General features: G+C 40.4%; 1 protein-coding gene across 2 annotated transcripts in view; it reads left to right on the top strand.

Annotated features, from left to right (window-relative positions):
• Positions 1–4762: 4762 nt before the first annotated feature.
• Positions 4763–12286, top strand: part of U2SURP (U2 snRNP associated SURP domain containing) — a 71022-nt gene continuing 63498 nt past the window's right edge. Inside the window, exon 1 of one of the 2 annotated variants that reach the window (XM_051983333.1) lies at positions 4763–4991. In XM_051983333.1, the coding sequence (XP_051839293.1) occupies positions 4947–4991 (45 nt within the window). In that variant the 5' untranslated portion in view covers positions 4763–4946. The remainder of the gene's footprint in view (positions 4992–12286) is intronic. The other variant, XM_051983332.1, reaches the window with a different exon arrangement.

Genomic DNA, 12286 nt, shown 5'->3' with positions numbered 1-12286 from the left:
CTTTATCTCTTCTTCTTTGTATCTTCTAGACATATCTTTTAAAAGTATAGGTTGGTCGATGACATCCCTGTGAATATGCATCAGTATCTGGGTAATTTTTTCCTCCTCTAAAATGGTTTTTCTTTTTGTCTTCAGATTTTATTCTTGAGAGATTTCCATCCTTTGGGTTTCAGCTTTCTCTTTGGAATTCTAGTTCATAGGATCCTACCTAAACATTCTTTTGAACTGTTTGAATTCTGCTCTAGGATGCATCTCAGAGTGTTCTCCTGTTTCCTCTCTATTAAGAATGCTAAGGTACTTTCTTCCCAAGGTTCCCATCATTTCTATTTTCAGCAATCATTTCTTCCTCACTGGTCACAATTAGGTCTAAAATAGTACTTCTCATCACTTCCTCTAACTCTGAAGAAGTCAAGATGTTTATTAGCTGCTTTGCTTTTCACAGAGTATTCCAGTAGATGTCTATATAACTGAAGTTGTCTGTGTCAACCCTGTGATCTTTCCCAAACTTCATCTATTTTCTTCCTCTGTCTAGATCTTTCATTTACACCTCTTCTCCCTCTGTCCAAGAGCTCTTTCATCATTTACACCTATGACGATATTACTTATTTGCCCTACTTGGTATTTACAGGCATGCTTTACACTCCTAGATTTTCACAAGATTCTCTCTTTATCACCAATACTATTTTGCACTGTACCCTTTTTAATCTATTCCATAGCTGCTATTTTTGAAAAGGTGGACCCTTCCAAGCCATGTTCTATTTATAAGGTCTAAGGATTTATAGCCAAATAGCTGCTTAGGTATTTATTATGTAACAATGTACTGCTGAACTTAAAAAAGCCTCCAGAGTCTAGATGAACATTGATAGTTGAAGGTAAACAGAGTTGGTCCTTAGAAAAACTGTCAAATAATAGAAGCTTGCTTTCTACATTCTCAATTTCTTCCATTCTCCCTCATCGGCATCCTTTCAAGTGTTGTGGTCCTACTCTTTTAAACTTATTTTCCTCTAAAAACCCACAAAAAAATCAGTCATTTATACTTACTGAATGATTGATTATTCTTCAACAGAAATAAGTCCATTTTACTGATGAGGAAACTGAGGCAAACAGGGGCAAATGACTTGGCTAAGTGTCTGAGGCCAGATTTGTTCTCAGATTTTCCTCACTGTCATCTAGCTGCCCTTTAACGTAAGGGTTATTATCTCCATTTTATAAAACGGAAAGTGCTATATGATTATCATTTAGTAGTCAATAAAATGTTGGCTGAATTGAAATCAAATTACTTGTACCAGATAACTCATATGGTTTGTGGAACATCCCAGAGAGAATACATGGTGTGGCTTTTTAATTACAAATCGCTGTCTTTATGTCAGTCATTACCATAACCAGTACAGTCCTACCTTTCTCTTCCTTCTGCCTTCAGACTCCCAAATGGAGGGGTTGAGAGCTCTTCTTAATGGTGCCCTCTCTCATGTTCTGTGCCATCATCACCCACACCATGGATCCTTCTCACTCCATCCTTGATTGCTCTCTCACACCTGGTGCAGTCTACTCATAGCCTCTTTGTCTAAGATCTTCAGAGTCAGGGGCAGTGAGTAAGTGAACATCTTGCTCTAGGATTCCTCTACAAAGAAGGGGCTCCTGGGGTAGGAATTTGGTGAGAATAAAACACTGAGCAAACTGTGTTCTGGGCCATAGGGGTTGATTCTGGGGACGCCTTAGCCATTTTGGTAGTACAATCTAGGCTGTGTGCGTGTGCATGTATGTATATGTGTGATTCTCCAAAAGGATTGATAATTTCATAATTTGACTTTTGAGCAAATTATAAGCGAGGCAGAATTGTACAAAACCTCACTCCTCCAATCAGTAGGGTTCAGTGGCAAGACAAAAGTCAAAATGATTCATGATGGTGCAGGATGCAGTGGAAGACCTTGGCCTTTTGAAATGAAGGCACTTCTTGGATCTCAATTTCTTTTGGACAATGCCCATTCAATGACTAAGGTAGATAAGAATTGAGACAAAAGAGATTGTAGCATCAGGGCAGACAAGACATGAAAGTTGAAATAAGTATGAACCTCTGATACTAGACTGACTGCATAGATGAAGGTGGAAATTAAGGTTGGATAACTGGGATAGGAACAGGTAGGCTTCCATACCATGGAGGCCTTGCAAACAAAAGAATTGTTTGGACTTAATAGGATAAGTAATAGGGAGCCACTGAGTAGGCAGATATGATAAAAGCAGTAGAAAGACGTTTATCAGTGTTATACAGGATTATACAGTTATACAGGAAGGAGAAATTAATATCCATCATTGAGTTGAGCTAAGAGGATGTTGTAAACATTCAGATCAAGTGAGAAGATAAGATTTCATCTGGGAGTTAACAGTTGGAATGAAAAGAAAAAAAAAAGCAAATTCAAGGTACAAAAGAAATGGCAGGGTATGAGATAAAGACTAAAAAAATGACTCCTACATGATTTCAGGCCTAGAAGCTTATGAGAAAGTGCCTTTAAAGTCTGAAGCTTCTAGTTTCCTTATATGCAAAATGAAGGGATCAGAGAAGATTTCTTGGAGGTTATTCTTTGAACTCTGAATCCTATGACTACATTCGATTTAAGGTATGAGAAAGGAGGCCATGCAGAAAGTTTTCTGAGTCCTGGCTCAGGGCTGTAGATGTACATCTGTCTACAAAGTAGCAAGCCATTTACAATTTCTCTGTTTCTTTATATTTCCTTCCCTAATTCAAAACAACAATGATGACCACATTAATACTTGATCATATGATCTAGGACAAGCCTTTTAACTTGTCATTTTCCTTATCTATAAAATGGGGGTAATAAAAAAGCAATATCTTTTTCACCAAATTGTGAAGAAAGCAGAATGGTAGTAAAGTACTAGAAAGTCCTCAGAGGTTACCTAGTTTAAAATTCTGATTTTACAGAGGAAGAAAATGAGACCTAAGAAAGTTGTGACTTACCTGAAATGGGACAGTGTGTTTTTACTGTCTGTAAACTATAGAGTTAAATGAGCTCTCAGATCAGTCAGTAAGCATTTATTAAACACTTCCTGTGTCTTAGGTCCAGGGCTAAGGACTGGGGAATCTAAAAAAAGACAAAATAGAATCTTTTTCTTAAAGGAACTCATGTTCTAATGGGGGAGGAGGGCACACACAAGCAAGCAAGCAAATATGTACCAAAAGCTGTACATAGGACGAAATAGCAGACGGAAGGCAGAAGAATTTAAAGGGATTGGGAAAGGCTTCCAGTAGAAGGTGGAGGCCATATCTAATTGTCCTAAACTACATCTGGCCACTGGACCCAGATGGCTCTGGAGGAGAAAGGCAGGTAACCTTGCATAATCCTCCCTCCCTCAAATCACCTCCCTGATATCATGGCCCTCTCAGAGAAGGAAGGACAAACAACCACCTGTACAGGGTAAAAGTTTAACTGGGACTTGAAGAAGTCAGGATGCAGGAGTAGGGACAGAGCTTTCCAGGATCTGGAATCATCAAAGAAAATGCCAGGAGTCAGAAGACAAGAGTGTTTGTATCGTGGAACAGCCCGGGGACCAATGTCACTGATGTGTGTGTCATATAAGGTGTGAAGGGAGGGGGAGGGGGGAAGGGAAGAGGATGGTAGCAAAAAGAAGCCTTTGTGTCTGATGGGCTGGGTATGGGGAAAGGGAAGGGCTTAGGATCACATCCATACTAGAGGCGCAGAGGAGGACTCCGCCCAGCACTAAGAAATCCGGAAAAGTGAAACTGACCAAAAAAAAAAAAGTGAAATTGACCAGCTGTACTCAAGGATGGGGGGTGGGGGGTGGGAGAGAAGTCCAGAAAGACTCCCATGTGGGCAGCCCCGGAAGTCATCGCGGGGATGGGGGGGATGGAGAGGAGGAGAAGGGGGACCACGAAGGGGAAAGAATGAATCTCCTGGACCTCCAGCCCGAAGGCGGCTGGAAATGGAGGGAGATTAAGTCTCCAGGGACTGGGGGGCGAGGGAGGGGGCAGAGAGAAAGGGGCTCAGCCCCTGAGATGGAAAAAGCAGCATATACTCCAGAATCACTCTTCTGGATGCAAAGCTTATCGCAGTAGTGCCTCCTTAGAACACGACAACCAGCGAGGCAGGGGCTCTTGACCTTCCGTTTATCAGCTTGTTTTCCCTTCCCAATACTCAGATATATGTCTTTCAACATAATTGGCTTCCTTCGAAATCCTTCATACTTTACCGGATGCATTTCCAAATATTATTCAGAGGAAGGAAAGTCTTCGCCAAAGAAATCAGTGACACAAAGATAGCTGTGAAGAATGTGGCTCTCTCCATTCTGCAGATAGGGAAACGGAGATTCAGAGAGGTCAAGTAGGTTTTAAACAATCGGGGATAGCATTTGAACTCGGACATTCCCGAGCCTTTCAGCCTATTACTACGGGACCAAACTGCTTCTCGGGAAGTGGCAGGGGCAGGGGCGCGACAAGATACCCCAAGTTTCTTCCGGCAGATTCCTAAACCGGCAGTCGCATTACTGATCTTTATCTTCCAAGTCTAGAGAAGGCTATTCAAGATTTCAGTTCAGGATCGCGTGCCTTCTGAACCCACACAGAGGGAGCGCCGCAGGGGGGCGCAGAAGGAAAGGGACGTGTCCCAGGCCTATTGCGCAAGTCCAGGCGAGGCGCGCGCACCTCGCCCCGCCCTATACCAGGCGCGCGCCAATCGGCGTCCGGAAGGCGGGCTCGAGCGCCACGTGACGTCTGAGTGCCTTCCTCTTTTCCGGCCTGCGGGGGGAGGGGGAAAGTGAGATACCTAGCGCCGGGCGCTGTGTCCGCTCGCTTCCTCGGCTATCGATTTCTTTCTCCTGCAGAGGCCTCTGGCGGGCCTCCGACGGCGATCCTCACGCACAGTCGGCGCTCGACTCGCTCCCGCTGCTGCCGCCGAGGAGGGGCAGGACGCAAGATGGCGGACAAAACGCCAGGCGGCTCGCAGAAATCCAGTTCAAAGGTGATTTCCTATGGGGGCTTCGTGTGCTGAAGGCGGGTGGAGGGTCCCCGAGCAGCGGGGGAGGGCGAAGGCGAGAGGCGCCCGCCGCCGGGGTTCGGGCGGGCAGTGTAGGTCGGGCCAGGTGGGGGGCGGGGCGCCGCTGTGCTGTGGTGCGCAGGCTGCGAGGCCTGAGCTCCCTCCTCGGCCCGTCCTGGGGCCCTCGCCGAGGGTCGGCCGCATTGAGGACGGGCAGGCCCGGGTGGAGGAACGCGGCCTGCTGGGCCAGGGTGTAAAGCGCCACCTGCCCGCCTTCGGCGCCACCTCCACCTCTTGGCGGGAGGCCTAGCTCCGAGGGCGGCGAGGTCAGCGCTCAGGATACGCGGGAATCTCCGGGCCCCGGCCTCACCGAAGCGCGGAGCGTGGTGGAAAGCCCCGAAGGGCTGGTGTGAGACAATTCTGCTGACCGGGCAGCCTCCTGCCCAGGCCGCCCGCCCTCGGGTCACGCTGTACCTGGTTTCGCACGTGGGGCAATTAGTGAAACCGTTAGCCCCTCCCCGGGGTGTCCTGCGGAGGATTAACTTGGAAAGGCTACCCTCTGACCCCCATCCCCCTGGAGCTCTCTGTTCACCCTTCCCCCCTCCTTAGAGTCGGGGTGTCGGGGCCGCAGCTTCGGTGCCCAAGGTCACGCTGCGGGAAGGAGTCGAGAGGCCTCGAACCCCCAGCCCAGCCCCCGGCTTTTCCCCAGGCTCCAATGGCCGGCAGGAATCGCATTCCTTTTAGGGGGGCCTTGAGTGCACGCTTTGGAGGGAGAGAACCGGCCCTTTTAAAGCGCCTGCTGCGTGTTCTTTACCAATATGACTTCACTTTTCATAATGAATCGGGTGGTCCCAAAGCCCCAGTCAGCACCCTGACCTAGGTTGTGCTCTTGGACGCTTTGATATTAATTGTCCGTGAAGCATTTTAGTACCCTCAGAAAAATCTCATTATTATTTGTTAAGGATTCTAAACCTGCTTCAGTTCCCTAAGAATTAACTAAGGTCTTAACAGTATTATCTTGGAAATGTCTTCTAGGGTTTCCTGACTTTGTAAAGTAAAATCCATTCGGTTAAATAAATGGGTTTGGTTTTCCCTTTACAAAAATCTCTTAGTCCCTGTCTGGTACATGACATATAACAATAGGATTTTGAATGCTGGTCCTTCTTCGTTTAGATTGCCTCAGTTAAAGATCATTGATGAAGAAAGGGCTGGAAGGGACCTTGGACATCATCTAGTCCAAACTCTTCATTTACAGATAAGCAAGACTGAGTCCCAGAAATTCATCAACTTAGCCTAGATCACAAATAAATAAGCGGCTGAGGAAGGAGTCAGTCCCAGACTTCAGATTCAAAGGGAGCAGTATTTTTACTTCATTATTGACAGCACCTTTTTTGCTTCTAAAAGAAGAAAAGATTGGTTCTGTGATGTAGGCCCCTACTTTTTAAATTGTGGTTCTTTGATACCATTTGGGTCTTGTAACTGAAAGTGGGAGGCCTGTGACATTATTGTCAGTGTATATCTAGTTTATATATGTATATACCCAGGGTCATGTAAAAATTTTTCAGGCAAAAAGGGACTGCAAGTGGGAAAAGTTTTTAAAAAACCCTGATGTAGACAATAGTTTTTGGTTTGACTGTGTCTGGCACCTAAGCCACATTCCTATTCTTTACAGAATCCCAATAGTTTTCATCTAGTTTATTTTGAAACCTAACATATATTTTCCAAAGTATCAGCTAGAACTTAATTTTAAATAAAGTTATTACAATGTCCTCTTAACCTTTGCTTTTACTATTAAATAATAAAGTGTGTTCTTATATGGGGGGGAGGGAGGGAATAAGGTCTCTGAAATGACTGACCTTTTTTTTGCCTTTTGCCATCCACGTAAGTGAGTGCTTAAATTCCCTCTTAAACCCTATTCATAACTGGTCCCTATCTGTACTTTGCCTGCTATACCAAGGGGAAGTAGTAATTTCCAAAAGCATTCAACCCTGCTAAAAGTCTTTCACTCTACTTCTTGTGTGGCTGTGTGTGATGTTGAAATTAGGAGAAATTACTTGGTGATTACATTTACCATTTTTGTAGAAAATGGAGAAACAATATGAACTGAAATAATTCTCTGCCACTTTGGATAGCTGGTTAACATCTATTTCCTTGTGTGTGAAAATAGATAATCTCTACCGTTCTTTCCACTTCTACTATTCTCTGATTTTATGTTGATATACCCTCAAATAGCTTTTCCTGAAAATTTAGAATAATATGCCTGAGCCATCAGATCCTCCTCTGAGTTTTTCTTTTGTGTTTCATCAGGCTACACCTGCTTTTGGTTATTTCTTATTGTTACTTTTTAGCAGAATCTGAGCAGAAGTCACAGCTTTGGGCTCATCTCTTTGCTGAACATGCCCAGATCTACATATTCATCTACAGGCTCTCTGTAGAGATTCTGTTCCAGGTCATCTGATGCCTATGTCCTATAAACATCTCAAACTTATTATCTTTCCCCCCAAATCCATCTACTTCTCTTCTGGACATAAATACAGAAGTATTTATACAACAATACTTCTCTCAAGGCTGTCATCATCTTTCCAATTTCCAAGGTTGTTTGTTTTTAAGTTGGTGTCATCCTCAGCTCCTCTCTTTGTGTTGCACCATATTTCCAGTCAATCTCTAAATCATATCATTTCAGAATCTGCATCTGTCCCCATTTTTTCCTTATAGTCACCACCGTAGTTAAAGTTCTCATTACTTCTTTCCTGAACTATTGTGGTAGATTCCTATTATTCTCTTTGCAACAGGTATCTCCCCTCTCCTTGGAGCTGCCACTAATTGACTATGTGTATAGTCACTTACAAACTCTATGGCAATGGTTCTCAAACTTTTGTTCTCAGTATAAAAATACTCAGTATTAAAAAACACAAAAATGTTAAAAAACCATTGAGGATCTGTTCAAAGAGTTTTTGTTCACATGGTTTATATTTATAGCTATTTACTATATTAGAAATAAAAATAATTTTGAATTTGTAGACCCTCTGAAAGGGTTTCAGAGACCCCAACAATTCTTTAGACTACACTTTGAGGACCACTGCTCTATGGTGTCTAAAAGCCTATCACAACTGGTCCCCCAACATACCTTTCTGGCTTTTATATATTACTCTCCTTCATGTTCTATGTCCTGTCCAGCTGACTTGATCTTGCTGTTCTGTTTTTTATAAACAATACTCCATCTCCTGTTGCCATGCTTTTGCAATAGGCTGCTTCCTTTGCTGAAGTGCACTTCTTCCTCACTGCCACCTCTTAGAATCACTAGTTTTCTTCAAAAATTAGCTTAAATGTTACCTTGTTCATAGAGTCGCTTTTATTCTTTCACTCCCACTGTTAACATCTTCACTGTGAATAACACCCTTCCCCATTACCTGGGTTTATTTTGTATACACATACAATTTATAGAATGTAAGGTCTTTGAGGGTTTTATATTTTATTTCCAGCTGTAGCATTGTGCTTATTGACTGATGGTATTGAGTATGAATGTTTAGAAGGTTATAAATGTTTGGAGTGTTAATTATCTTCCTCAGAATTGAATTTGCAAAATTCAACAGCTTATTAATCATTTGAACATGGTGACTCGCTGTTTGGTTTCTTTGGTTCCATATTCTGATAAATCAAGGTAAAGAAATGTTAATGTATTATTTTTTGTTTTGTATTTTAATTTATTCATGTGCTTCTTTAATTGAAGTGTTTATGTGGTTAAGGAGGTCAGGATGCTTCTTTGGAATCATTGGAGAAGATTGTTTTTTCCATATCCTTACTAAAAATCAGAAGGGAAAGAACAAGAGACACTGGAGGTGCCTGAGAGTTGAGTGAAGCTATACTAAGTACTATTGATACTCGTTTTTGTAGATTAATGGAAATATTTTATTCCTATCTCTTGAAAACAAAGATTCACTATAGGCACAAGATATTAAGTGTTTTGCAATTGCAAATTTACAAAGTTTATAAAGAAGTGAAATATGCCTAATGTTCCCTTTTCAAAAATCCCCCCCCCCAAAAAAAAAAAGAAAAAAACAAACAAACAAAAAACCTTGAAAAGCAGGTTCTTCATGCAGTGTCAGGATTCAGTTTGAGTTTAGTTTAGTATTAACTGTAAATTCAGTAGTACATTTAAGTATAAGAAATGTCTGACACAATAATTGCTTAAATGCTGTCAATGTTTCCTTATGCTTGAAGATATGGATAACAGAATTTTTCAGGAGAAACAACTAAATTTAGGGCTTTTTAATCACAACATTCTCTATAATAATTGACATTCTTGGCTACATACATGTAAGACAGCTCCAGGATACTTCAGGTTGAAGTTGCTTTCTCTCCATTTCAGTATCAGAAAAGTCACTGGGATAGGATATATAGCTTTTGTTGAAGACCGGATTATGTCTCCTCACTGGTCTTGTCATTCTTAGACTGAATACAGGTCTTTGTTCCTATTGCTTCTTCTAGAAAGTGACTTTCTCTTCTCTATAACATGTAATAGAAAACCTCAAATGAGGGACAGGGAGCATAGTGTATGTAAGGTAACACACCAGAGGAGCAGCCATTTTGGAAAAAAAAATACACTTTGTGGCATTAAGACACATGAAAACAAATCAGTGCCACAAATTGTTATCTTTATTAATAGTGTTGCATTCATTTGTTCATGTACTTTATTAAACTGTTGCTATTACTTGCCAACTATAGCTTCCATTGGGGAAATGTTTTAACTAAGCATTCAATGCTTTGCTCAGCAGGTCCTTAATAAATTTTTGAATTGAATCATTTAGTTGCCCTTAGTGTTGAGAAGCATTATTGGATCCTCAGGGGAATATATTAAGCCAATTAAGACAAGGCTGTTTTCCTAATAAATTTACAATGTAGCAAGGGAGTTTTGACAAATACAAACATGTAATGCTTATGTATGTATGCATATCTATTCATATACATACATAACATGCATGCATACATAATATAACACAAGGGCAGAGTAGAATATAATAAAAGTTTAAGAAGGATGTCCTCTATAAAATGGAAGAAATGAAACAATTTTTTATCAGTACTGTTGAGGTAGGTCTTGAGGGATTGATAGGATTTCAGAAGGTGAATGTGGGAAGGCATTTTTTTAACATGGGGTACAGTGTGAGGAAAGGTAAGGAAATTGGTAAATGTTGACTATACAAAAGTCAGGAGTTTTTCAATTTGATCAGTATGTAGCATAAGAGGAAAGAAATAATGTGAAGTGAGGCTGAAAGTTAGGCATCAGATTATAAAAGGACTCAAATTTCAGATGCCTTCAGTAGGTAATAGGGAACCATTGAAAGCTTTTGAGCAGAGGAGTGATTTAGTTAGTTCTCTTCATAAGGAAATGATTATGACAGAAGTGTAAAGGAGTATAAAGTCTAAAAGTATAAAGTTTGTAAAGAGAGATGATGATGGGAAGAATCATTAGAAGACTGTTGGAAGTAATCTAAGTGAGTTTAATGAGGTATAATATATTCAAATGGTGAAATTAAAAGAAAGAAATTGATATAAAAGATGATAGAAGTAATATTAACAGGACTTGGAATTGAATAGATGCCAAAAGATGATGCAGAAGTCAGACAGCATGAACCTAGGTATGGAGCAACACTTTAAAAAAGAAGTGGCCTAGGGGCCAGAGGCCAGGAATTTGACTTCAAGTCTTAGTTTTGACAATGACTGGGTTCCCAGAGGCATCTAACTTGAGGTTCTTGGATAGATTTCAGGGAATCCATGAACTTAGATAAAAAAAAAAAGTAGATCTTTATTTTAATAAATTTTGAGGGGATAATTATATGCATAAATAAAGTGTATAGAATAAAGGTACATTTGAAAACATTCCAAGAAGGAGTCCACAAGGTTCAGACTTCCAGACAACACTATAACAGGAATGAAGGTCTAGGGAATGTGTCTTAGGAGAAGATGTCATTGCTAGGATAGAAGGCATGAGATGGAATTGGTCTTAAGCCTGGAGAAAATGGGAAAGTTTTGAAGGAGCTGCTAAAGTCAATGAATACTGTAGGTAATCAACAAAAGGTGAAAAGATGGTTGAGCTCCAGAAAGGTTCCACTTGAAAGCTCAGTTTATAGTAGATTAAGTCAATATAGTTTTGTTACCTTTTCCAGAAATACTTGAAAAACAGAGGGATCACTGAGTTTTATGAAACAGGTGATGATAAAGGTAATTCAGGATTTGGGGGAGTTCTGTAGAGCTATATGGGACTGACTAACCATCTGATTTAGCGAGGAAGGTAGGCAAATGAAAACATGGAACTAGAGGAGTGGACAAAAGTCTGGTCAGGAAGGTAGCCAAGAGTCAGTTCAGTGGGAAGGAATGAGAGAAGTCAAAGTACAAGTCTTTAGTCAGAGGGGAATTTTAAAATATAAGATTTTGGGGAAGGTTCATATTTTGAGTACCTGAAGTACAAAGGAGATAGAAATCATTGAAGTTGAAAACTTTTGACAGACTTTTATTAAGTGTCAGAGGAGGATATAAAGACAAAAGTGAAAATATCTGACCACAGTGAGCTTATAATACTTTAAAAAAAAGCAAATTTAATAAATGTTAACAAAGGTGAACTTTAAATATACAAAAAAAAAAGTTATATATGACTCTACTTATGTAGTTTTTCACTACGCATACCTTTTTTGTGTCAATAAATTTAACTTAACCCTTGTCTTATGGCCTCTTTTGAAATTTCTTGTATTATTCTTTTTACTTTTTTAAATCATTCATTGATTTTTTTCTTTCTTAGTATTTTGATCACACCTCTGCACCCTTCTACCCACAGTAAAATAAAAGTTCTCTCTTGTCATAAAGAAACATAGTTAAGTAGCTTCACACATTGAATCTAAAAATAGATTTCTCAGTCTGCCCAGGTTTATTATCTCTTCATCAAAAGCTGGGCAGCATGCTTCATAATCAGACTCCTGGAATGGTGATTAGACATTGTCAGTTATATAAGTTTACATTTTAATATTTAATAAATTTATTTATGCCTGCATGTATAAAAGATACAAAATAGATACAAAGTAATCTTGGGAGAAAGACACTAGCAACTGGGCAAGTAGATCAGAAAAAGTCTCATGTAGAAGTTGGTATTTGAGCAGAGCTTCCTTTAAAAACATTTTTAAAAGTTTATTTCATTAAATATTTCCCAATTAACTAAAAAAGTTATTTTTAAATTAGCATTCTAAATTTCCTCTCTCCTGCCTCTTCCTTGCCCATTGAGAAGTCAAGCT

Source organism: Antechinus flavipes, chromosome 3, assembly GCF_016432865.1.
Source record: "Antechinus flavipes isolate AdamAnt ecotype Samford, QLD, Australia chromosome 3, AdamAnt_v2, whole genome shotgun sequence".
Taxonomy (NCBI): Eukaryota; Metazoa; Chordata; class Mammalia; order Dasyuromorphia; family Dasyuridae; genus Antechinus; species Antechinus flavipes.
The sequence above is the reverse complement of the archived record's forward strand: the minus strand, read 5'-3'. Positions and strand labels throughout refer to the sequence as shown.